Here is a 23,718-nt window from a genome sequence, read left to right as displayed (position 1 = left end):
ATAAGTAAAATAGATAGAATAATGGATAATGATAAATCCTCTGGAGAAAAAATTAATAGGGAAGAGGGATAGGGAGCATGTGTGTATGGGAGTGGGAAAGGAAATTGTTGAACTGCAATTTTAAGTAAAGTTCTCTAGGAAGACCTCACTGAGAAAGTGAGTTTTGAGCGAAGACCTGAGAAGGTAAGAGTGCAGGCAGAGTGAACAGCAAGTGCAAAGGCCCTGAGGCAAGAGTGTGCCTGGCAAGTCCTAGGAATAGCATGGAGCAGTGTTTGATTAAGCAGAGTGAGTTGGAGAGAGTGGTGGGAGAGGAAGTCAGAGAGGTGATGACAGCTAGAGTGTAGAACCTCATAGATTATCCTTTGTTAGTTATATGCATTGAAAACATATTTTCCCAGTCTGTGGCTTGTCTTTTAAGTTGTTTATGTTATCTCGAAGTGCATACATTTTGAAATTTAATGTAGTTAAATGTGTCAATCAATTCCTTTATTGTTTGTGCTTTTTAGTGTCTTAAGTAATCATTCTCGTTCCCTATTCCAAGGTCATAATGATATTCTATTTTCTTCTGAAAGTTGTAAAGATTTGCTTTTCACATTTAGATCTTTATTCCACCAGATATTGATTTTTTTTTCTCTGTGGTGTGAGATAGGGATCTAATTTTATAATTTTCCATGTCGATTATCAATAGTTCCAGCACCATTTAGTGGATAATGCATTTTCCCTCACTGATTTGAAATGTCAAATATGCTGCATAACAACTTTCCATATATGTGTAGATCTGTTTTGGGACTCTGTATTTGGTTCCATTGGTCTGTCTACCTCCATACCACACTGTCTTAATTACAATCGGTTTAAATCAGTCTTGAAATATAGGTCATGGTAGATTCTTGAGCAAATGAATAACACAATTGAAACATTACTCTGGGAAGAATATTCTTATGACTGTCAACAGAGTAAAATGGTCAAAGGTGATATCACAAGGGCTTACGCTAAAGTGATGGCAGTTTGAATGGTGAGAAAACAAGGAACCTAAAAGTAATTCCAAAGAACATATTAACAAGATTTGTTGGCTGATTGGCTACAGAGCAATTAGGAGAGAGGAAGCAAGCACATGGCTTTGAAATTTCAAGCCTGGGTCACTGTGTGAAATAACGATGAGTTAGTTTTTTCATCCAATGCTTTGGTAACAATGGGTTATATTAGGCAAGGGATCTGGGCCAGAGATATATATTTGGTCTTTGCCTGCTTAGAGGTGACCTAGAGGGGGACCAAAGAAAGCAAAGGTCTGAGCTTTGGGGATTTTCCCTAGTTAGGTGGTGGAAGGAAGAAGTAGGGGGGGATATCTGAGAGGTACGGTAATCAGTACGGTGCATTCTATTAACCATAACAAGGACTTTTTGAATGGATGACGTAGGTCCTAGTAGCCCCAACACCTTTGAGTTCCCTCATTGGTATGACTGTGCTTTGGTTCTATGGCAATCTTCAAAGTCACCAGAACAAGTCTGTTGTCACAGGCAGCATTGAAAGCGTATCCCTTGCTGGATGTGGGGAAGACGCCCCCGGTCCGACGGGTCTCTCCCTGCAGTTCCGCAGGTTGGCCGCAGGGGGCGGAATCTGCGGCGGCCTGGAAAACTGGCGGGGGCGGGAGGCGCCGCTCTCTCTCGGGTCAGGCTCCCGGCTCCCGGCTCCCGGCTCCTCGCGCCCGGCACCCCGTGCCCGGCACGGAGCCGTTTCTCTAAGGACGTGCAGCCGAAGCGAGGGGGTGTGAGGACGCGGGAGGCAGTGTCGTTGGATCCGCCCGCAGTCCGCAGCCCCGCCGAGCCTGGAAGCTGCCGGGATGGAGCCGCCGCTCCCGCTTGGAGTCCAGCCCCTTGCCGTATCCGCCTGAGAGAAGGGGGGAGGGGAGGCCGCGCGGGGCGGAGGCGGGGGTCCGCGGGACTGCGGATCGCAGCAGAGGGGCGGCTAGGGGCCGGTCAGGAGCCGAGGCCGAGCCGAGCGGGGGAGGGGGGCCAGCGCGGGAGGCGCTGTCTCCGACCCTGGGGAGGGAGGGTGGGCTGAGGGGCGGGAGCTTCCCTCCACCCCACACCGCGGGTCCCCTTCCGGGCAGCGCTTCTAGAAGAGACCCTTGACTAGCGCCTGCATACTATCGAGGGTATGGAGATAAAGGGTCCTGTCCGGGAGCCCTGCGCCCTGACCCTAGTCCAGAGGAACGGGCAGTATGAGTAAGTAACCACCTGATACCCACAGAGAAGGGGAGCCTGCCATTACCTCCCAACCCCAAACCGCGACAAACCACCCACCCTCCTCCCACTGAGGCCGCGCAGGCAACAGGTTCGGGCCCAGGTGTGACGTGCCATTGCTCTAACCACCGAGCTTTGTCCCCAACTTCCAAGCCGGTGGATTGATTGCTCCTGTCCTTGTGGCTCAGTGGAAGGACTCAATGGGCGGGGAAGCAGGAAGCCTGGGTTCTTAGTTCCTGCCCCTGCAACTGACATGGGTTGTGTAATCCTGGGCTAGTCAGTAAAGCTTTCTGGGCCTTAGTGTCCTCATCAGTTTAATAAAAACATTAACTGCTTTAATTTATAGCCTTTGGAGTTTTAACTGGGAGAATAAATGCGAAAGTGGTTTACAAAAAGTATAAGTACTGTAGAAACGCTTCATTGTTAACCTTACAGAGGTGCCTTTTCTTAACCTCATTCAGCTGGTTCCTCCAGTCTCACCACCCCCTTATTCCGTGTGCTTGGAGGCATATTCATTAATTCAGTAATGGTTTTGTGTAGGCCAGTAACTGCCTCACTTATTGACTTGACAGTTAGAAAAAGTAATGAAATGTGTAGAAATGTAGACAACATTTGACATTTCATCAGGGTGTGTTACCTTCCACTCTGCCTTGCACATAGGAGCTCAGTAAAGACTGTTGACTGATGGATCAAAAGATTTTGATAAGCCATCACTATACTGCTGATCTCCCTTGCCACTAATGCCTCATCTAAAGTATCCCTGATGACCATCACATATCATAGGTAGGTCCCTATCGCTGTGTGCCCAAGCCACTTCCCCTGGTTGTTCACTGGTTTCTTGACATCAGTGAAGAATTGTTGATCGCTGAAAATTTTTAAATTGTTGATCATTTAAATCCTGCCATCCCCCAACATTGGATTCTGCTTAAAAACAATTTTTCTCAGTCCCTGCTTTTAGATTGTCCAGACTCAGTCTTTATCTATGCTGTCCACTTTACAGAGAAGAAATTCACACTGGCCTAGCCTGCCCTTTTCTGAGGCTCTTGGTGCCACTCTCAACTGGACGTCAACTGGTTCTATGGAGGTAGCTCTTCCCTAGATCCTGCTTGGTCAGTTCTGTTGATGTGATAAATTCATTTTATTTTTCCCAGATTTCATCAAACCCTGGAAGACCAGTTTAATGAAAGTAAATTCAACAGAAAAGTGAATTGAAAAGTGGAACACCACTGCCACTTCCAAAGGCAAGAATAGGGTGGGAAGATGTAAGCCTTGGGCAAATCAGTAAATTTTTTGTGCCTCGGTTTCCTCTTCTTAAAAACAAAATTATAAGGATTAAATAAAATAGCTACATTGTTGAGATGACCACATCCCAGGATCTGGTCCCTTGGTTTGGTAGGTTTGGAACTCTATTCAGCTGATAAGGGAGTGAGCAGCTGGCCTTGAGGTAAATGCCTCATTCTGTCTGGTCTCTTGTACTGGAAGAACTTTTAACCTTGCAGTGGTAGCTCTCCTGATTATTTGTGTCCTCCCCATAGAGAAATCAAATTCTGTATTCCAGTTCTGTAAAACTTAAGGGTATAGCACAACTAACACTCAATGGCTTGATGTGTATCAGGTACTCTTCTAAGCATTTCATGAATTAGTTCATTTAACCCTCATGTGAGGGTTACTGTGAAATTGTAATATCATCATCATCATCCCCCTTTTCTAGATATAGAAATTGAGGTGCAGAGAGGTTAAGTCATTTGTCTGAGTCATTACATTGTCTGAGAAGTTTCTTTTGAAATCATTTATTGGAGACACCTGATACTGTCAAACCATATATATATATATATATATATATATATATATATATATATATATATATATCCCTCAAATCCTGGTCTCTTGGGTGCCTTCTCTGACTTGAGTGTCCAGAACTTTTTTACTTTGGGCCTTTTTATCCTAGAACTTGAAGCCTATTGCATTCTTTAGTTCTGTAGTTCCTGCTATCAACCATGGGAGAAATTTACTTGAGAGACTAAAATTACAATTAAAGGTAAGGCTTTTTTGCACACAAGGAATCAAACACTAACATTCATTTTTTCAAGGCAAATGGATTATGATGCCACCTGTTGTTTCATCTTTAACCTTTCTTGAACAAATCGAAGTATTTCCTAGGGATAATGCTAGGTCTGCATTCACAATTTTTTACTCTTTTCTGTTTCCAACTCCCAAATTCTGATTTCCATTTTTTTGCCATATACCTATTATTTTTCACCTTTCTGTGTTGAAAGGAATGATTAGATTTAGGTAGAATTTTTATTCTTATTCTTTGCCCTACTCTCTTGTTACAATTTATTTAGTGACTAACATGTAGTAGATATTAAATAAATATTTGTGGAATTAACTTAAATTCCCAGTTTATGTTTTGTGATGGGTATTTTTTTGGGGGGTTGCATTTCTTTTTTAAATTGAGAAATAATTGATGTATAACATTGTATTAGTTTCAGGTGTACAACATAATTACTTGATACTTGTATATATTATGAAATGATCACCACAATAATTCTTGCTAACATTCATCACCACACATAGTCAACAATTTTTTTCTTGTGATGAGAACTTTTTTTTTATAAATTTATTTACTTATTTTTATTTTTGGCTGCATTGGGTCTTCGTTGCTGCGCACAGGCTTTCTCTAGTTGCGGCGAGCAGGGGCTACTCTTCGTTGCGGTGCACAGGCTTCTCATTGCGGTGGCTTCTCTTGTTGCAGAGCATGGGCTCTAGGCACTCAGGCTTTAGTAGTTGTGGCACATGGGCTCAGTAGTTGTGGCACACGGGCTTAGTTGCTCCGTGGCATGTGGGATCTTCCTGGCCCAGGGCTCGAACCTGTGTTCCCTGCATTGGAAGGTGGATTCTTAACCACTGCGCCACCAGTGCAGCCCTGTTGTGATGAGAACCTTTAAGATTTACTCTCTCTCTTTTTTTAAAATAGATCTGTATTCGAGTATAATTGCTTCACAATACCCTGTTAGTTTCTGTTGCACAACAAAGCGAATCAGCCATATGCAAACATATGTCCCCATAGCCCCTCCCTGTTGAGCCTCTCTCCCACCCTCCCTATCCTACCACTCTAGGTCATCGCAAAGCACCGGAGCTGATATCCCTGTGCTATGCTGCTGGTTCCCACCAGCCAATTATCTTTTTTTTTTTAAACATCTTTATTGGGGTATAATTGCTTTACAATGGTGTGTTAGTTTCTGCTTTATAACAAAGTGAATCAGTTATACATATACATATGTTCCCATATCTCTTCCCTCTTGCATCTCCCTCCCTCCCACCCTCCCTATCCCACCCCTCCAGGTGGTCACAAAGCACCGAGCTGATATCCCTGTGCTATGCGTCTGCTTCCCACTAGCTATCTACCTTATGTTTGGTAGTGTCCAGTTATCTTACATTCAGTAGTGTATGTATGTCGATGCTACTCTCACTTCGCCCTAGCTTCGCCCTCCCACCCGGTGTCCTCAAGTCCATTTTCTATGTCTGCGTCTTTATTCCTGCCCTGCAACTAGGTCCATAAGATTTATTCTCTTAAAAACTTTTAAATATACAGTACACTGTTATTAAGTATAGTCATCACGCTGTACATTACATCCCCATGACTTGTCTATTTTATAACTGGAAATTTGTACCTTTTGACCCCCTTCACCCATTTCATCCCCCCCACCACCACCTGCCTCTGACAACCACCAATCTGTTCTCTGTGTCTGTGAGTTTAGTATTTTGGTTTTTGTTTTTCGATTTCACACATAAGTGAGATCATATGGTATTTGTCTTTCTCTGTCTGACTTATTTCACTTAGCATAATGCCCTCAAGGTCCATCCATGTCATTGTCTGTTTTGTGATGGTTTTTAACAATACAATCCAGATGAATCTTTACTGCTGATGTTCAACACCATTTGTATACTATGTTACTTGGGAATTATATTGGTTTGTGTTCATTATCCTCAAAGTAAGCTCTTCCTCCTTGACCCTTGCTTTGTCAATCTTATCTACTTTCTGGTCTCCATCTGGGTTTATAGGATTCTCTGCTTGACTCATGAACTTTGCAGTTTGAAAAGGGTCTGCCCTATATTCTTGTAGTCACCTTAAAATATTAAACCCCTGCAAATTAGGCAAGCAGGATCAGAGCAGAAAGACAGCATCAATACTTTTATTTCCCTTAGTCCTGTCTAAGCAGTTCCTTTCCCCAAGTTAACTCCTTCAAAGTTAACACATTTGAAAAAAATTTCAAAAAGCTAAAACGATAAGCCTCCCCAAAAGACAACAAAATGGAAATCAAACCTTTCAGAACAATGCCTTCTAATATCACATGTTGAAAAGGTGTATTTAGAAATTCATCTGTTTATAGCTTAATTAAATGTTTGTTTATTCAACCAATATTTATTGAGCATCTATTAGGTAGGTGACAAAACTGAATATGATAGGGTCTTTGCTTTCAAGGAGCTCAAATCTGAGGGAAATAAATGTAACTATAACAGAGTGTGTTAAGTGCTCTATTTGAGGGGCAGGCAAAGGGCATGAGGCCAAGTTTCACAGAGGAGGTGATAGTTGAGCTAGGTCTCAGGAACAAAAGAAGAGAGTTCCTGGCAAAAAGAACCACTTGAAGAGTGATTTGGGGGGAAGGTAGGAGATGTTCAGAATGGCCATTTACCAGTAGGTTATACCTTGACTGTGGGCCACTAAGAATAAGTAGTAAATGAAAATTAGTATTTCAGGAGTACATAGGAATTTAGAAATCTTGCATTTCATACTGGGGGGCCAAGTTCAGTCATGCTTACCAGAAGTACTATCATAAAATTAGAAACCATGGGAAAAACACAAGGGATGTAAAGGCAATCTGGTTGTGATATCTGCTACCTTATTGGTCACTGGGATTATTTTGACTGATTCAGCTGGCTGGGCACCTCCTCTTACTTCTCCATGAACCTGTATATTTGTTTGAAGAGATAGAATCATTCTTTGATAAAAGCCATGGGAATATAACCAGAAAGCTAATTGATGAAATTTATAATACATTTATTCAACAAACTTGAGTGACTACTATGTGCCAGGTACTGTACTAGGTGCTAGAAATACTATGGTGAAAAGACAGCCATAGTCCCTGCCCTCATGGACTTCACACCTAGCTATTAGTTCTTGTCTCTGGTATGCGTAATCTGAAGGTGTGTGCACTGTAATTCATGCTCTTAAGTTTGTAAACTGTTTTTAGGACATAGACTACTTTATGTTCTCTATGGCATAGAACTGTGGGTATTCAGATACTGATCACCACTAATATGCTTTTAGACCTAAAGCAATATCATCATGATACTCAGATCCAGGGAACAAGATACAGCAAGTCTAATAAATACAGACTAGATTTGTATAACAACACAGCAATGTATTTTGTCGTTAAATGTTTGAGTTTTTCAGTAGCTATTCGTTGATGCATTCTTCTGTTTCCTAGGCTAATAATCCGGTTGCACAAGAAGGAACAGCATGTTCAAGATATCATTCCTATAAATAGCCACTTTAGATGTGTTCAAGGTACTAGCTTTAATTGCTTAGCTAGTTTTATAATGTTTTTCCTTGGTCATTATTGCTTTGTATAATACCATACATATTTAAATTTGTCACTGCACATAAAATGAAATGTATTACACTCTGTGCAAAAAGATAACATTATTCATCTACCATTGAGAAGATGATAAATGCTTTGTTTAAGAACCCTGAAGGATTATATTGAAATATATATATTCTTACCTGCTACCCTGGCTGGGGTTAGAGATATATGTAGTCTGTTACCTATGTAGGTAGTCTTTTATGCTGATGAACCTATATGTGGATTTAAATCACATTCTTGGGTTTAACTGATACACTGCTCATTGTAAAGTATCAAGGTCACTTGAATTCACATGCGTTCAGCACTTTCTCCCCACACTATTTGAAATTAAAACATTTGGCAACAAGCCTTGCCAGATTGTAATACCTTACACTCAATTGTGCTGATTCTCAAACCTTTGCATTGGTGAATCATAAGAAAATCGACTCTGGGGAGGAAATATTTGGCTTCCTGCCTTCGAATTTGGGGAAAGAGAACAGAAAATCTGTTATTTCATCTGCTACAATGAGACTCAAAAATTGGGAGGTTTGTGTAGGAGGTGTTGCTTCTGTCATTTCACATTGCTCTAGAAAGGAAATAGATTATTAGAGAACAAATGCATTGTGTTTCCAGTGGGTTCATTGGCTTCATCAGACAGGCATTCTGTGTCAGCTGTAGCTTCTTGGAAAACTTGAATCCTACCTTGCATGGCTTCTTTCTTAAACTACATTCAACTTTTTTTTATCACCAAACTAATATATATGTATACTGTAAAAAGTTTGGAAAGAACAGAAAATTATAAAGGAAATAAGTAAATTCACATCCTTCAGAGATAAACACCTAACATTTTCCTTTTTTCTACACCTGCAACTTTTAGGGTGGGTTGGACTCATTCTGTATGTAGATTTTTGTCTGTTCCACATGCCATCATATTATAAGTGCTTTTACATGCTATTAATAGCTGTATACTATTCCATTTTATGAATGGCCTATACTGTAGTTATTCCCGGTGTTTGACATTCAGGTTATTTTTTGTTAGTATAAATAAGTAATGAATCTTCCTGCATGTCTCTTATTTCCTTAGGATTTATCTCTGTAAGTAGAAATACTAAGTGGGCATGACCTTTTAAGAGAGCATGTATTAAGAATTAAAAATACCCACAGTGAATAGAATACACATTGTATAGAAGAATGAAGTCTTTTATTTAGCCATTTAGCCTGTCCTGTGTGAGAGAGACATATTGAACGAGGCACCTGCATGCTATAGTAAGTTACTGTGGTCACCTCACTTTTCATAGTATAGTACCCTTTGTTACATGCTCAGCCCTTTAAGGAGGAGAAAAGCCAAAGAACATGACGTTAGTATCCTATTAACTCTATACCTTTTTGTGCTATCAGTACTTCTAGAGTCTTGTTTACCCTGTTTCTCTTAGTCTTATTTTTAATAAGAAATAGATGGCAGATTGCTAGATTGGAATCTAGGAAAATATGTGTGCACACACACAGTAGTTCCGCATGACAAAAGGAACGGTTACCTCCTTGAGTTTTCACATCCTTTGTTTCCCAACCTGTACATCTATTTTGAAAAGTCTCTAAGTACTTCGATTTTAAAGAATTAAAGTTATCAAAGAGCAGTTGTGAACATGTAATACCTATGCCCTGATGCACTGTTGTCCCTTGCTTCATTCATCATGCTAGTAAAAGTATCAAGACTATTCTCTAATATTAGACAACTTAGGTAATTATCAGTTGCTTCTGTTGCACCTGAGTAATGGAGCCAAATATACAATCCAGGCTAGTGAGGGAACTAGAAAAGGCTGAGCCTACTACATTTGGCCAAGGTAGATCCAAACGAATCCCAAGAAGTCAGTACCCAGAGTTTAACTAGCCAGGAGGGTCGGGCAGATGCCGTTGGCCAAATCCAGGGAAGTCAGAGAGGAAGAGATGGGTTGGGTCTAGACACTAGAGGTAAGGAAGGAAGTCCAGGTGAGCCATAGAGAGGAAAGAGGACTCTGAACTTGGAGACTGTCCTTTGGCCCATTTTATACTTCCGTGTTGGGTGTGGTAAGCCTTGGATCCACAAGTGTTAATGGTAGACTGAAGATAAAGAACTTCAAGTATTCTCCGCTCCTGTATGGGACAGGGGTGGAGGTAATGAGGTCCCTGGGAAATTTTCAGAGACTAGATTTGAGTTAAGAAGGTAATTCACCTTTAGGCCTTTGGGGTCACTTTCTCGGCTTTTTATAAGAATTATCTAAGTGATACAGTTAGATTATATTAAGTTAGTGTGTTATAGTTGAGGGGAATTAAACACCTTCACTTGGATTAACATGTTATATTCCCTACTATTGTCATTGCTTGATTTGCTTTGAGGCATTCCATGTGGTTACTTGTTCAGTTAATTTTTCTTTTAGTTGAATTGCTCATAGTCTTTAGAACGTAGTGCTGTTAAAATCCCCTTTAAAAATGCTAAACAAAAAAGCAAAGGATTTTTATAATGTGTTCTAAAACCTAGGAGTGGTGATTGAGAGAAGTAGTTATTTAGTTAGGTGTATACTTCTTTTGGTTGAAATGAATGGTTTTCTCTTCCCTGATTCTGTTCTTTCTTCTTTTCCTTCAGAAGCAGAAGAAACTCTTTTGATTGACATAGCTTCAAACAGTGAGTATCTTTCTGAATGGAGTTGATTTTCATTCAACAAATATTTACTTGAATACCTACTGTATTTAAGACACCTTTTTTGCACAACTTTTATCTTACCATTTTATCCTGTATTCTCCATTTTCTTAAGGCAGCCATACAAATTAGCATTACCTCCCAAAAACATTTAGCCTAAGCTTAAGTAAAAGCAGGTGGCTGGCAAGAATCTTTAAAAAGTTGAAAATATGATCTGCTTTTCTAATGCTGAACTTCTTTGAACTACCAGTATTGTTGCTATCAGTTAAGTCGTTACTGTGGAATTGAAAATTGTAGGAGGGGCCAGAAAGTGTTTAAAGCACATAAGGTTTATGAGTGTTTTTTTCAACTGCTGTTATGTTTTAAGCTTTTCTCCCCCCATCCATTTTTTATTTTTGCATGTTAAATCATAATGTTTTCCTTTGTTTGTTATATTATTTGGGGAGACTACAGAGTCCCTCTTGTACCAGGGATACCTTTTTTTTTTCTTAAAATAATTTTGGTCTTTTATTTAAGCCCATCCTCTCAAGGCATTTCTTTATCAGCGAGAACATGGTCTTCCTTCTCACTGTTTCTGTTCTCTCATTTTTATCTGTTTGAAGCAAATCATCACTGACTTTCTGTGCAAGCTGTTCTCCATTTATCATCTAAAATTGTACTCTGTTAACATAGGGAGGAGAAAATGGGCACTTGAAAGCTACTGTATCTACTCTGTGTTTGCTGTGGGAAAGAGTATATGACCACATGAATCTAAATCAAATGGGTTACCTTATCTCTTGGCTGAGTCCTTGGATGAGTGGGGCTTGGCCCTTAGCTTGGGACTATCAGTTTATACATAATTTTGCTTAGACACAGTCCCTGTCCTTGGCACTATTATTTTGTATTGCGAAGTTTAGATAGACTTTTTCTGGTTTGGGTTTATTAATTCTTTCTTTTGGTCATAGATTTTGGAAGTCTTAAGGGTTGATCCTGAAAGGCTGAGCACTTCCAGCTTCTAGCTTCTACTGCAGATATCCAAGAGAGCAAATAACTTAATAGCTATGTCTTATTGTACAGAAAAAGCAGAAGGCAAGAACAGCACTAATAAAGCAAAATTTGAGCAAAGTTTGTTCAGCAGTGACTGACATTGCTGCTGAAATTAGATACCTAAATGTCCTGTTCTTAGTGTGGAAATAGGTATTTGATCCAAAGCTGAAAAGTTAAACTGAGCTGTGCCTTTACAGGTAATACATCCTCATTATGTACAATTTGGAAAATTCAGAAAAGTTTGGAGTATCAAATTAAAATTATGCTCCTGAGACTTAGAGATCACCACTGTAATTAACATTTTTATGTATCTCCTTCCAGTCTTTTATTTATATTTTTACATAGTTGGAATCCTCATATGTAGTTTTTATCCTGCATTTTCATTTAACAGTATATTGTGACCTTTTCTCATGTCATTTAAAATTATTTAAAAACATGATTTTTTTTCTTTTTTTTTAGTATTAGTTATTTTATTTGTTTGTTTGGTTTTTTATACTGCAGGTTCTTATTAGTCATCAATTTTATACACATCAGTGTCAAGCCCAATCACCCAATTCAGCACACCACCATCCCCACCCCACCGCGGTTTTCCCCCGTTGGTGTCCATACGTCCATTCTCTACATCTGTATCTCAACTTCTGCCTTGCAAATCGATTCATCTGTACCATGTTTCTAGGTTCCACATACATGCATTAATATACGATATTTGTTTTTTGCTTTCTGACTTACTTCACCCTGTATGACAGTCTCTAGATCCGTCCACGTCTCAACAAATGACTCAATTTTGTTCCTTTTTATGGCTGAGTAATAGTCCATTGTATATATGTACAACAACTTCTTTATCCATTTGTCTGTCGATGGGCATTTAGGTTGCTTCCATGACCTGGCTATTGTAAATAGTGCTGCAATGAACATTGCGGTGCATGTGTCTTTTTGAATTATGGTTTTCTCTGGGTATATGCCCAGTAGTGGGATTGCTGGATCATATGGTCATTCTATTTTTAGTTTTTTAAGGAACCTCCATACTGTTCTCCATAGTGGCTGTATCAATTTACATTCCCACCAAGAGTGCAAGAGGGTTCCCTTTTCTCCACACCCTCTCCAGCATTTGTTGTTTGTAGATTTTCTGATGATGCCCATTCTAACTGGTGTGAGATGATACCTCATTGTAGTTTTGATTTGCATTTCTCTAATAATTAGTGATGTTGAGCAGCTTTTCATGTGCTTCTTGGCCATCTGTATGTCTCCTTTGGAGAAATGTCTATTTAGGTCTTCTGCCCATTTTGGATTGGGTTGTTTGTTTTTTTACTATTGAACTGCATTAGCTGTTTATATATTTTGGAGATTAATCCTTTGTCCATTGATTCATTTGCAAATATTTTCTCCCATTCTGAGGGTTATCTTTTAGTCTTGTTTATGGTTTCCTTTGCTGTGCAAAAGCTTTGAAGTTTCATTAGGTCCCATTTATTTATTTTTGTTTTTATTTCCATTACTCTAGGAGGTGGACCAAAAAAAAATGTTGCTGTGATTTATGTCAAAGAGTGTTCTTCCTCTGTTTTCCTCTAAGAGTTTTATAGTGTCTGTTCTTACATTTAGGTCTCTAATCCATTTTGAGGATATTTTTGTGTATGGTGTTAGGGAGTGTTATAATTTCATTCTTTTACATGTAGCTGTCATGTTTTCCCAGTACCACTTAGTGAAGAGACTGTCTTTTCTCCATTGTATATCCTTGCCTCCTTTGTCATAGATTAGTTGACCATAGGTGTGTGGATTTATCTCTGGGATTTCTATCCTGTTCCATTGATCTATATTTCTGTTTTTGTGCCAGTACCATATTGTCTTGATTACTGTAGCTTTGTAGTATAGTCTGAAGTCAGGGAGTCTGATTCCTCCAGCTCCATTTTTTTCCCTCAAGACTACTTTTGCTATTCAGGGTCTTTTGTGTCTCCATACAAATTTTAAGATGATTTGTTTTAGTTCCGTAAAAAATGCCATTGGTAATTTGATAGGGATTGCATTGAATCTGTAGATTCCTTTGGGTAGTATAGTCATTTTCACAATATTGATTCTTCCAATCCAAGAACATGGTATATCTCTCCATCTGTTGGTATCATCTTTAAGTTCTTTCATCAGTGTCTTATAGTTTTCTGCATACAGGTCTTTTGTCTCCCTAGGTAGGTTTATTCCTAGGTGTTTTATTCTTTTTGTTGCAATGGTAAATGGGAGTGTTGCCATAATTTCTCTTTCCGATTTTTCATCATTAGTGTATAGGAATGCAAGAGATTTCTGTGCATTAATTTTGTATCCTGCAACTTTACCAAATTCATTGATTAGCTCTAGTAGTTTTCTGGTGGCATTTTTAGGATTCTCTATGTATAGTATCATGCCATCTGCAACCAGTGACAGTTTTACTTCTTTTCCAATTTGTATTCCTTTTATTTCTTTTTCTTCTCTGATTGCCGTGGCTAGGACTTCCAAAACTATGTTGAATAATAGTGGTGAGAGTGGACATCCTTGTCTCGTTCCTGATCTTAGAGGAAATGCTTTCAGTTTTTCACCATTGAGAATGATGTTCGCTGTGGGTTTGTCGTATATGGGCTTTATTATGTTGAGGTAGTTCCCTCTATGCCCACTTTCTGGAGAGTTTTTATCATAAATGGGTGTTGAATTTTGTCAAAAGCTTTTCCTGCATCTATTGAGATGATCATGGTCTTTATTCTTCAGTTAGTTAGTATGGTGTATCACATTGATTGATTTGCATATATTGAAGAATCCTTGCATCCCTGGAATAAATCCCACTTGATCGTGGTGTATGATCCTTTTAAAGTGTTGTTGGATTCTGTTTGCTAGTATTTTGTTGAGGATTTTTGCATCTATATTCAGCAGTGATATTGGTCTGTAATTTTCTTTTTTTGTAGGATCTTTGTCTGGTTTTGGTATCAGGGTGATGATGGCCTCATAGAATGAGTTTGGGAGTGTTCCTTCCTCTGCAGTTTTTTGGAAGAGTTTGAGAAGGATGGGTGTTACCTCTTCTCTAAATGTTTGATAGAATTCACCTGTGAAGCCATCTGGTCCTGGACTTTTGTTTATTGGAAGATTTTTAATCACAGTTTCAACTTCATTACTTGTGATTGGTCTGCTCATATTTTCTGTTTCTTCCTGGTTCAGTCTTGGAAGATTATACCTTTCTAAGAATTTGTCCATTTCTTCCAGGTTGTCCATTTTATTGGCATAGAGTTACTTGTAGTAGTCTTTTAGGATGCTTTGTATTTCTGCAGTGTCTGTTGTAACTTCTCCTTTTTCCTTTCTAATTTTATTGATTGGAGTCCTCCCTCTTTTTCTTGATGAGTCTGGCTAATGGTTTATCAAGTTTGTTTATCTTCTCAAAGAAACAGCTTTTAGTTTTATTGATCTTTGCTATTGTTTTCTTTGTTTCTATTTCATTTATTTCTGCTCTGATCTTTATGATTTCTTTCCTTCTGCTAACTTTGGGTTTTGTTTGTTCTTCTTTCTCTAGTTCCTTTAGGTGTGAGTTTAGATTGTTTACTTGAGATTTTTCTTGTTTCTTGAGGTAGGCTTGTATAGCTATAAAATTCCCTCTTAGAACTGCTTTTGCTGTATCCCATAGGTTTTGGATTGTCGTGTTTTCATTGTCATTTGTCTCTAGGTAGGTTTTGATTTCCTCTGTGATTCCTTCAGTGATCTCTTGGTCATTTAGTAACGTATTGTTTAGCCTCCATGTGTTTGTGTTTTTTACGGTTTTTCCCCTGTAATTCATTTCTAGTCTCATAGCTTTGTGGTCAGAAAAGATGCTTGATATGATTTCAATTTTCTTAAATTTACTGAGGCTTGATTTGTGACCCAAGATGTGATCTATCCAGGAGAATGTTCCGTGCGCACTTGAGAAGAAAGTGTAATCTGCTGTTTTTGGATGGAATGTCCTATAAATATCAATTAAATCTATCTGGTCTATTGTGTCATTTAAAGCTTGTGTTTCGTTATTAATTTTCTGTTTGGATGATCTGTCCATTGGTGTAAGTGAGGTGTTCAAGTCCCCCACTATTATTGTGTTACTGTCAATTTCCTCTTTTATAGCTGTTAGCAGTTGCCTTATGTATTGCGGTGCTCCTGTGTTGGGTGCATATATATTTATAATTGTTATATCTTCTTCTTGGATTGATCCCTTGACCATTATGTAGTGTTCTTCCTTGTCTCTTGTAACATTCTTTATTTTAAAGTCTATTTTATCCGATATGAGTATTGCTACTCCAGCTTTCTTTTGATTTCCATTTGCATGGAATATCTTTTTCCAACCCCTCACTTTCAGTCTGTATGTTTCTCTAGGTCTGAAGTGAGTCTCTTATAGACAGCATATATATGGGTCTTGTTTTTGTATCCATTCAGTGAGTCTGTGTCTTTGGGTTGGAGCATTTAATCCATTCACGTTTAAGGTAATTATCAATATGTATGTTCCTATGACCATTTTCTTAATTGTTTTGGGTTTGTTTTTGTAGGTCCCTTTCTTCTCTTGTGTTTCCCACTTAGAGAAGTTCCTTTAGCATTTGTTGTAGAGCTGGTTTGGTGGTGCTGAATTCTCTTAGCTTTTGCTTGTCTGTAAAGCTTTTGATTTCTCCATCGAATCTGAATGAGATCCTTGCCGGGTAGAGTAATCTTGGTTGTAGGTTCTTCCCTTTCATTGCTTTAAGTATATCATGCTTGTATATCTGGCTTGTAGAGTTTCTGCAGAGAAATCAGCCGTTAACCTTATGGGAGTTCCCTTGTATGTTATTTGTCGTTTTTCCCTTGTGCTTTGACTAATTTTTCTTTGTCTTTAATTTTTGCCAATTTGATTACTATGTGTTTCTGTGTGTTTCTCTTTGGGTTTATCCTGTATTGGACTCGCTGCACTTCCTGGACCTGGGTGGCCATTTCCTTTCCCATGTTAGGGAAGTTTTCGGCTATAATCTCTTCAAATATTTTCTCGGGTCCTTTCTCTCTCTCTTCTCCTTCTGGGACCCCTATAATGCGAATGTTCTTGCGTCTCATGTTGTCTTAGAGGTCTCTTAGGCTGTCTTCATTTCTTTTCATTCTTTTTTCTTTAGTCTGTTCCGCAGCAGTGAATTCCACCATTCTGTCTTTCCGGTCACTTATCCGTTCTTCTGCCTCAGTTATTCTGCTATTGATTCCTTCTAGTGTAGCTTTCATCTCAGTTATTGTGGTGTTCATCTCTGGTCTTTAATTCTTCTAGATGTTTGTTCTTTTATTCTTCTAAGTCTTTGTTAAACATTTCTTGCATCTTCTCCATCTTTGCCTGCATTCTTTTTCCGAGGTCCTGGATCATCTTCACTATCATTATTCTGAATTCTTTTTCTGGAAGGTTGCCTATCTCCACTTCATTTAGTTGTTTTTCTGGGGTTTTATATTGTTCCTTCATCTGGTATATAGCCCTCTGCCTTTTCATCTTGTCTGTCTTTCTGTGAATGTGGTTTTTGTTCCACAGGCTGCAGGACTGTAGTTCTTCTTGCTTCTGCTCTCTGCCATCTGGTGGATGAGGCTATCTAAGAGGCTTGATGGGAGGGACTGGTGGTGGGTAGAGCTGACTGTTGCTCTGGTGGGCAGAGCTCAGTAAAACTTTAATCCACTTGACTGTTGATGGGTGGGGCTGGGTTCCCTCCTTGTTGGTTGTTTGGCCTGAGGTAACCCAACACTGGAGCCTACCTGGGCTCTTTGGTGGATCTAATGACAGACTCTGGGAGGGCTCACACCAAGGAGTACTTCCTAGTACTTCTGCTGCCAGTGTCCTTGTCCCCACAGTGAAACAGAGCCACCCCCCGCCTCTGCAGGAGACCCTCCAACACTAGCAGGTAGGTCTGGTTCAGTCTCCCCCGGGGTCACTGCTCCTTCCCCTGGGTCCCGATGCGCACACTACTTTGTGTGTGCCCTCCAAGAGTGGAGTCTCTGTTTCCCCCAGTCCTGTCGAAGTCCTGCAGTCAGTTCCCACTAGCCTTCAAAGTCTGATTCTCTAGGAATTCCTCCTCCTGTTGCCGGACCCCCAGGTTGGGAAGCCTGACGTGGGGCTCAGAACCTTCACTCAGGTGGGTGGACTTCTGTGGTATAAGTGTTCGCCAGTCTGTGAGTCACCCACCCACCAGTTACGGGATTTGATTTTACTGTGATTGTGCCCCTCCTACCGTCTCATTGTGGCTTCTCCTTTGTCTTTGGATGTGGGGTATCTTTTTTGGTGAGTTCCAGTGTCTTCCTGTCGATGATTGTCTGGCAGCTAGTTGTGATTCTGGTGTTCCCGCAAGAGGGAGTGAGAGTTCGTCCTTCTACTCCGCCATCTTGTTTCCTCCAAAAACATGATTTTTAATGGCTAATATTTCACCATAGATATGCACCAAATTTTATTAAATTAACTCCTTTATAAAATTAAGTCACTGTCAAGGAACATGGTATATCTATCTCTACTTACTCAGTTTCTCTTTATATCTCTCAGTAACATTTTGTGGTTTCTTCATAGCTATCATACATTTGTAGGTTAACTGTTTTTTGATGGATTTTATTTGTTTGCTGCTATTGTCAGTGGAACCTTTTTTCTCTTATCTTCTAATTGCTTATTACTAGTATACAGAGCAGCTGTTGAATTTTAGATATTTACCTTTTATCCAGCCACTTTACAGAAATTTATTTTTATTTTGGGGGGGCTGTTTATTTTCTTTTTTGGTTTTGATAGACAGCCCTAGTCATCTGCAAGTAGTAGTTTTGTCTCTTTCTAGTAGCTATAACTATTAGTTTTGCTTCATGTCTCATTACACCAACAAGAATTTGGAGATCAACGTTAAATAATGATGATGATTTATGTTTAGGTCCTGGTTTCAGTGAGAATGCCTCAAGTGGTGCTTCACTGTTGAGGATGTTGTTGCCTGTTGATTTGATAGGGTTTTTTAAAACCATGTTAAGAAACTGCATTTATTTCAAGTTTGTGTGGTTTTTAAAATGGTGAATGTATATTGAATTTTATCAAACGTCTTTTGTATTTATAGAGATAGTTATATTGTTCTTCCTTATTTGACCTATTGATGGACTGTATTACACTAATTCCCTAATATTAAACCCTCTTTTATTCATTATTCAACAAATATTTGTCGAGTGCCTTCTATTTGCCAGGCACTATTCTAAGTGCTGCACAGTCAGTAGAGAACAGCATAGGTAAGGTTGCTCCTCCAGCCGTGGTTCTTGCTTCTGTGCTGTTTGATGCTAGTGTCACGTAGATGCCTATAACCCATTAATGCATTCCATAAACATGTGAATACCTTTCATGTGCCAGGCGCTGTGTTCTGGGGATATAGCAGAAAGCAATGTAGTCATGGTACTTCATGAAACTTAGTGAAGGAAACAGAATTTAAACTGATAAGGTATAGTCGTATCATTGCAGGGGGGTTTTTTGGTTTGTTTTGGTGGGGTTATTTTGGCCACACCGCGTGGTTTGTGGGATTTCAGTTTCCTGACCAGGGATCAAACCCAGGCCCTCTGCAGTGGAAGCCCAGGATCCTAATCACTGGACTGCCAGGGAATTGCCCATAATTGCAGTTTTGATAAATGCTATCAAGGAGAAATACAGAGAGTTTATAAGAGTGCTAACTAAATTAGGCAGGGTACTCAGGGAAGGCCTCTTTGAAGAAGTGACATTTAAATTGAGACCAGAGGGGATAAGTAAGAGACAGGTGAAAATGGGGAAGAGTATTCCAGGTAAAAGGAACTGCATGTGAAAAGGCCCCAATTTGGGAAGTAGTTTGACACTTTCTTTGAAATGAAAGAAGGCCAGGATGCCTGAAAGAAGGCTCAGGCACAAGGTAGGACAGGCTAGGACCAGATCCAGTAGGGTCTCATAAGCCATGATAAGGAATCTGGATTTACAGATTTCTAAAAATTGAAAGAATATGAAGGATTTTATGCCTATGTTTGGGTGCCAGTTAGGAGCCTCCTTCAGTAGTTTAAGCTAGAGAGTAAGAATGGAGAGAAGTGGACAGATCTGATAAATGTTTTTGGAGGTTAAATCAACAGAGGTTGGTGTGGGTGCAGGGGGTGAGCAGAAGTGTCAAGGATGAATCCGAGATTTCTGGCATGAATGTGGATGGTGGTACCATTTGCAGAAATAAGAACGTTGCAGGAGGAATGAGTTTTCCTGGGGTAGGGGTCACGAATTCAGTTTTAGCTATGTTTACTTTGAGATTTCTTTGAGACATCTGAGTGTAGGTGATAAATTGGCAGTTGAATGTATGCATCTGAAGCTCAGAGGTAAAGTCTGGGTCTCTAGCACATAGAGGGTATTTGAAACCATGAGAGATGATGTGACTGTATATAGAGCTGTGCTCTCAGATACCATAGCCACTAGTCATATGTGCCTATTTAAATTAGTTAGAACGAAATTAGAAAATCAGTTTCTCAGTTCCTCAGCACTCCTCAAGTACTCCTTAGCCACATGGGGTCATTGGCTACCATATTGGACAGTGCAGTTAAAGAACATGTCCATCATCACAGAAAGTCCTATTGGACAGTGCTGATACACAGTGAGAAAAAGGTTTAAGATTGAACTCACTCTACTTTTTAAAGTTCAGATAGAGGAGGAGATGCTTCAAAGGGCACTTAAAATTAGTGACCAAAGAGAGAGATAAACTAGATGAGCATGGTGTCATAGAAGCCTTTGGAAGAGACTGTTTCAAGGAGGGGTCAAATGTTGATTTCTGCTGCTAGGTCTGATAAGATGACTGAAGAGTATCCATTGGATTTAGCACTATGGAGATCATTGGTGACCTTAACAAAGCAATTTCAGAGGGGTGGTAGGAGCCAAAGTCATATTGGAGTGGATTAAAGAGAGAAATGGCAGGTGAGCAGGTAGCAACTGTGTGTCTTTTAAAGCTTGACTGCAAAGGGGGAATGTAGAGGTGGACCGGAGTTGGAGGAAGATATGGGGTCCAGGAAGGTTTTTTGTTTTTTAAATGATGAGGATTTAGAACATGATTTATTTTAATGCTGATGAGAAGGAGCCTGTGTGAGGAAGAGGTTAAAGCTACGTGGGGGAGGTGTCTAGAGAATGACTGTGAGATTCCTGAGAGAACCTGAGGGGTTGCAATTCAAAAAGAAGATGGCCTTTGATAGGAGGACTCCTCCTTCGTGCATCAGAAGAGAAAGGAGAAGATGAGTACAGATACAGGTAGGTTTCCATGTGATGGCTTCCGTTTCCTCTGAGGTATGAGGTAAAGCTCATAAAGTATGAAGAAGAGAGCTTGAGAAGAGGGGGATCCAAAGATTGAGGATAAATGAGAAGGTGTGAATAGTGGTTCCAAATAGTAGTGGGAGACAAGTGGACTATGGAAACTTAGATTGCTTCCTATCATATAGGGCCCCGTTGAGGTTAGCAGTCAATTTATAATGGTGTGTGTGTGTGTGTGTGTGTGTGTGTGTGTGTGTGTACGCGCACGTGTGTATGTATGTGTGTGCGTGTGTGTATGTGTGTGTGTGCGTGTGCGTGTACGTATGTGTGTGTGCGCGTGTGTGTGTGCGTGTGTGTGTGGTTTTACTCCCTCAGACGTAAGTACAGAGAAGGCAGTTAGTTTGATTTCTGAGGGTTGGGAGTTAGCCAGATAGGTGTTAGCCAAAACAGAGTGAGAGTGGTAAGGCAGTTCTGGGTTTTTGCAACAGAGTGAAACGATGGCATCTGTTTGATAAAAAGGGAAGTGAAAGCAGGAGGAAGTGAATGGATACTGAGAAAGTGGAGGGATCAGTGCGCTGGAGGTTCCCATAAGAGCAGGTAAGCTGGAAGGAGTAACAGTTCAGAGTGGGATATTTGAATTAGAGATTTATGAGGTGATGGTGTTTCTGTGATGAAAGGTCCAGGGTAGAACTGAGGCAGCCCCAGTAGGGACTGAGGGAGTAGGTGGCTGAGGTGGAGGGGCAAGGTCGTTGGATGAGGAAGTTGAAGGTGTTGACTGAGCTTTCTGTGCTAATTTTTCAGGGACGCAAAGTTAAAGCAGGGCTGTGAGTGGAGAGGAAGTCTTAATCAGGCCTGGATTTGGAAGTTTCTGGGAAGTTGGTACATGATTCCATGGAGGAGGGAAGGGAAGAAGCTGGCATAGCCCAGTGGGTGAGCCTCAAAGGAGAAGGGATTTTTCATGAGGGAGGAGGAGAGGGAATGGTCTGGAGATGGCATTAGGACAAATAAGGACATCAGTCTTAAATTACATAGGGTGTGAAAGGCTATAAATAGCCTCTAGTTCAGAGGGCCGCAGCGAGAGCTAGTCTCAGGGCCCAGCCAGTTTGCAGGTGACTCTGATTTTCAGTCTGGATGCACTAGACCACCTGGAGGAGTGTTTTAGAAACTCCCAGTGCCTGGGCTTCACCCCCAGAGATTCTGTTTTCTTGGCCTGGGATGGGGCCCCAAGTGGCAGTATTTCCTAAAAGCGCCTCTGGTAATTCTAATGCACGCTTAGTTGAGAACTACTGAGAGATGCAGGGAGTATTCAGAGGAGAAATTGAAGATAGAGGAGTGTTTGCTGATCACAAAGAGGCCAGAGGGGCTGGAAGGGAGGAGAGTAGAAGGTTGCGTGGTGGGGGTAATTTGTCCTCTTTCCCATGCAACGTGGTGAGAGAGCATCTAGTGTTACTTTGTAAGCAATTTCTGGAATCTTTTGTCCGTTAAATGGGTCAGTTTATTTTTTATATTTGCTAAAATATATCTTTCAAGGATTGTGGGACAGAGAGAATATGTGTTCTTGTTCTAAGTCTGTATCAGGTAGGAACTGCTCTTTTTAAATTTTTTTCTACTTTTAATATAAATTATCTGAGAAAGAGAGGACTACTTGTGCCCTGAAGGAGGTTTTCCCATCGTATCTTCAAGCCTGCTCTAATTGACAGTCCTTATTCATGCCCCCTCTTTTTTTCTCCACCTTACAGTGGCACCCCCGTTAATTTTCTTATTGCTGGTCCTCTTGGGTGCCTTCTTTTTCATTTTTTCCTCTATGTTTATCTCTTTTATTCTGATCACTAAATATCTGTGAATACAGAAACTTAAAGAAATGCAAAGAAAGAGTCAAAGGTTCAGAAGTGGATTTCTACCATAAGAAACTAGGATTTTCATTTTATTTTCTCACCTCTTTGTTATTTACAAGTGTGAAAGAGTCCAGTTTGGGAGTCATTAAATGCCTTCTGTCTGTGAAGTCTGATGTCATGGTTATCAATAAAGTGACCGACGACCCGGTTTGCCTGGGACTTTCCCGGTCTTAGCTTTGGAAGTCTTGAGTCCTGAGAAGCCCCTCTGTCCCAAACAACCCTGGGAGACCATTGAGAGTGTTGTGTTGGATAACCGGTATGTGCAGCCTGCCTCTTGCCCTGAAGGAGCTTATCGTTTCCAGGGCCATGAGAAAGCAATAAATGTAATAAATCAGTTAAAATAAGAATGTAAACAAGGACATGGGTTTCCTGGGTCACCATATCCAGACAGTTGATGGTAAATAGAGGGCATTAGAAAAGGGGAGACAGTATGTTATATACATAAGAAACTAAAGTCCCAGATAACTTTGCTTCTAATTATACTGTTTTCCAACTGACTGTACTTGAACCAGACCACTCCTGGACATGGGTCATTATATTGTTTTTGTGAGTTTATTCAAGACATACATTTTTCACTTGACGTAAATGAGGTATAGATGCTTCTTTTCAGAATAATTCAAACCAATCCCATTATGCTTTTTTTTTAATTAGCTTATAAATTCAATTGCCTGGGTACAGTCTGTACCTAGGAACAAACCATCATATTTCCTTTTTTCCCTTCACACTTCAGAGACTCTTACTATATGATTTGGATTTGAAGTGGTAGGAATTTCCAGCTAGGAGATGGGAGGAGGGTGGTTGAGGAATTGATCTTCTGCTAGATTTTGGAGGTTCCTACAGTGACATTTGAGCAATATATCAGAAAGTAGGAAACTGTGATTTCAGTACATACCATATCACTCTATCGGGCTGCTCATTTACACAGTTTATCAGCCTTCACTAGATTTTCCTCTGTGCATCACCCCCAGCACCACCACCACACCCAGTCCCTTGATCTTATAGGCATGCTTCACACGTTAGAGGTCTGGAATATTTGCAATCT

General features: G+C 40.1%; 1 protein-coding gene across 4 annotated transcripts in view; it reads left to right on the top strand.

The window, feature by feature from the left end:
- The first annotated feature begins 1,663 nt into the window (after window positions 1-1,663).
- Window positions 1,664-23,718, top strand: part of OCRL (OCRL inositol polyphosphate-5-phosphatase) — a 56,351-nt gene continuing 34,296 nt past the window's right edge. Inside the window, exons 1-4 of one of the 4 annotated variants that reach the window (XM_027092288.1) lie at window positions 1,664-1,876; window positions 2,152-2,222; window positions 7,733-7,812; window positions 10,488-10,526. In XM_027092288.1, coding sequence (XP_026948089.1) covers window positions 1,838-1,876; window positions 2,152-2,222; window positions 7,733-7,812; window positions 10,488-10,526 — 229 coding nt within the window. In that variant the 5' untranslated portion in view covers window positions 1,664-1,837. Of the gene's footprint in view, window positions 1,877-2,142; window positions 2,223-2,900; window positions 3,024-7,732; window positions 7,813-10,487; window positions 10,527-23,718 lie in introns of those variants that run through there. The other 3 variants (XM_027092287.1, XM_027092289.1, XM_027092290.1) reach the window with 3 other exon arrangements.

The sequence above is a fragment of the Aethalodelphis obliquidens genome, unplaced genomic scaffold (assembly GCF_003676395.1).
Source record: "Aethalodelphis obliquidens isolate GAN/ISIS:26980383/991018 unplaced genomic scaffold, ASM367639v1 scaffold77, whole genome shotgun sequence".
NCBI lineage: Eukaryota > Metazoa > Chordata > Mammalia > Artiodactyla > Delphinidae > Aethalodelphis > Aethalodelphis obliquidens.
This window is presented reverse-complemented; position numbering and strand designations above follow the sequence as displayed.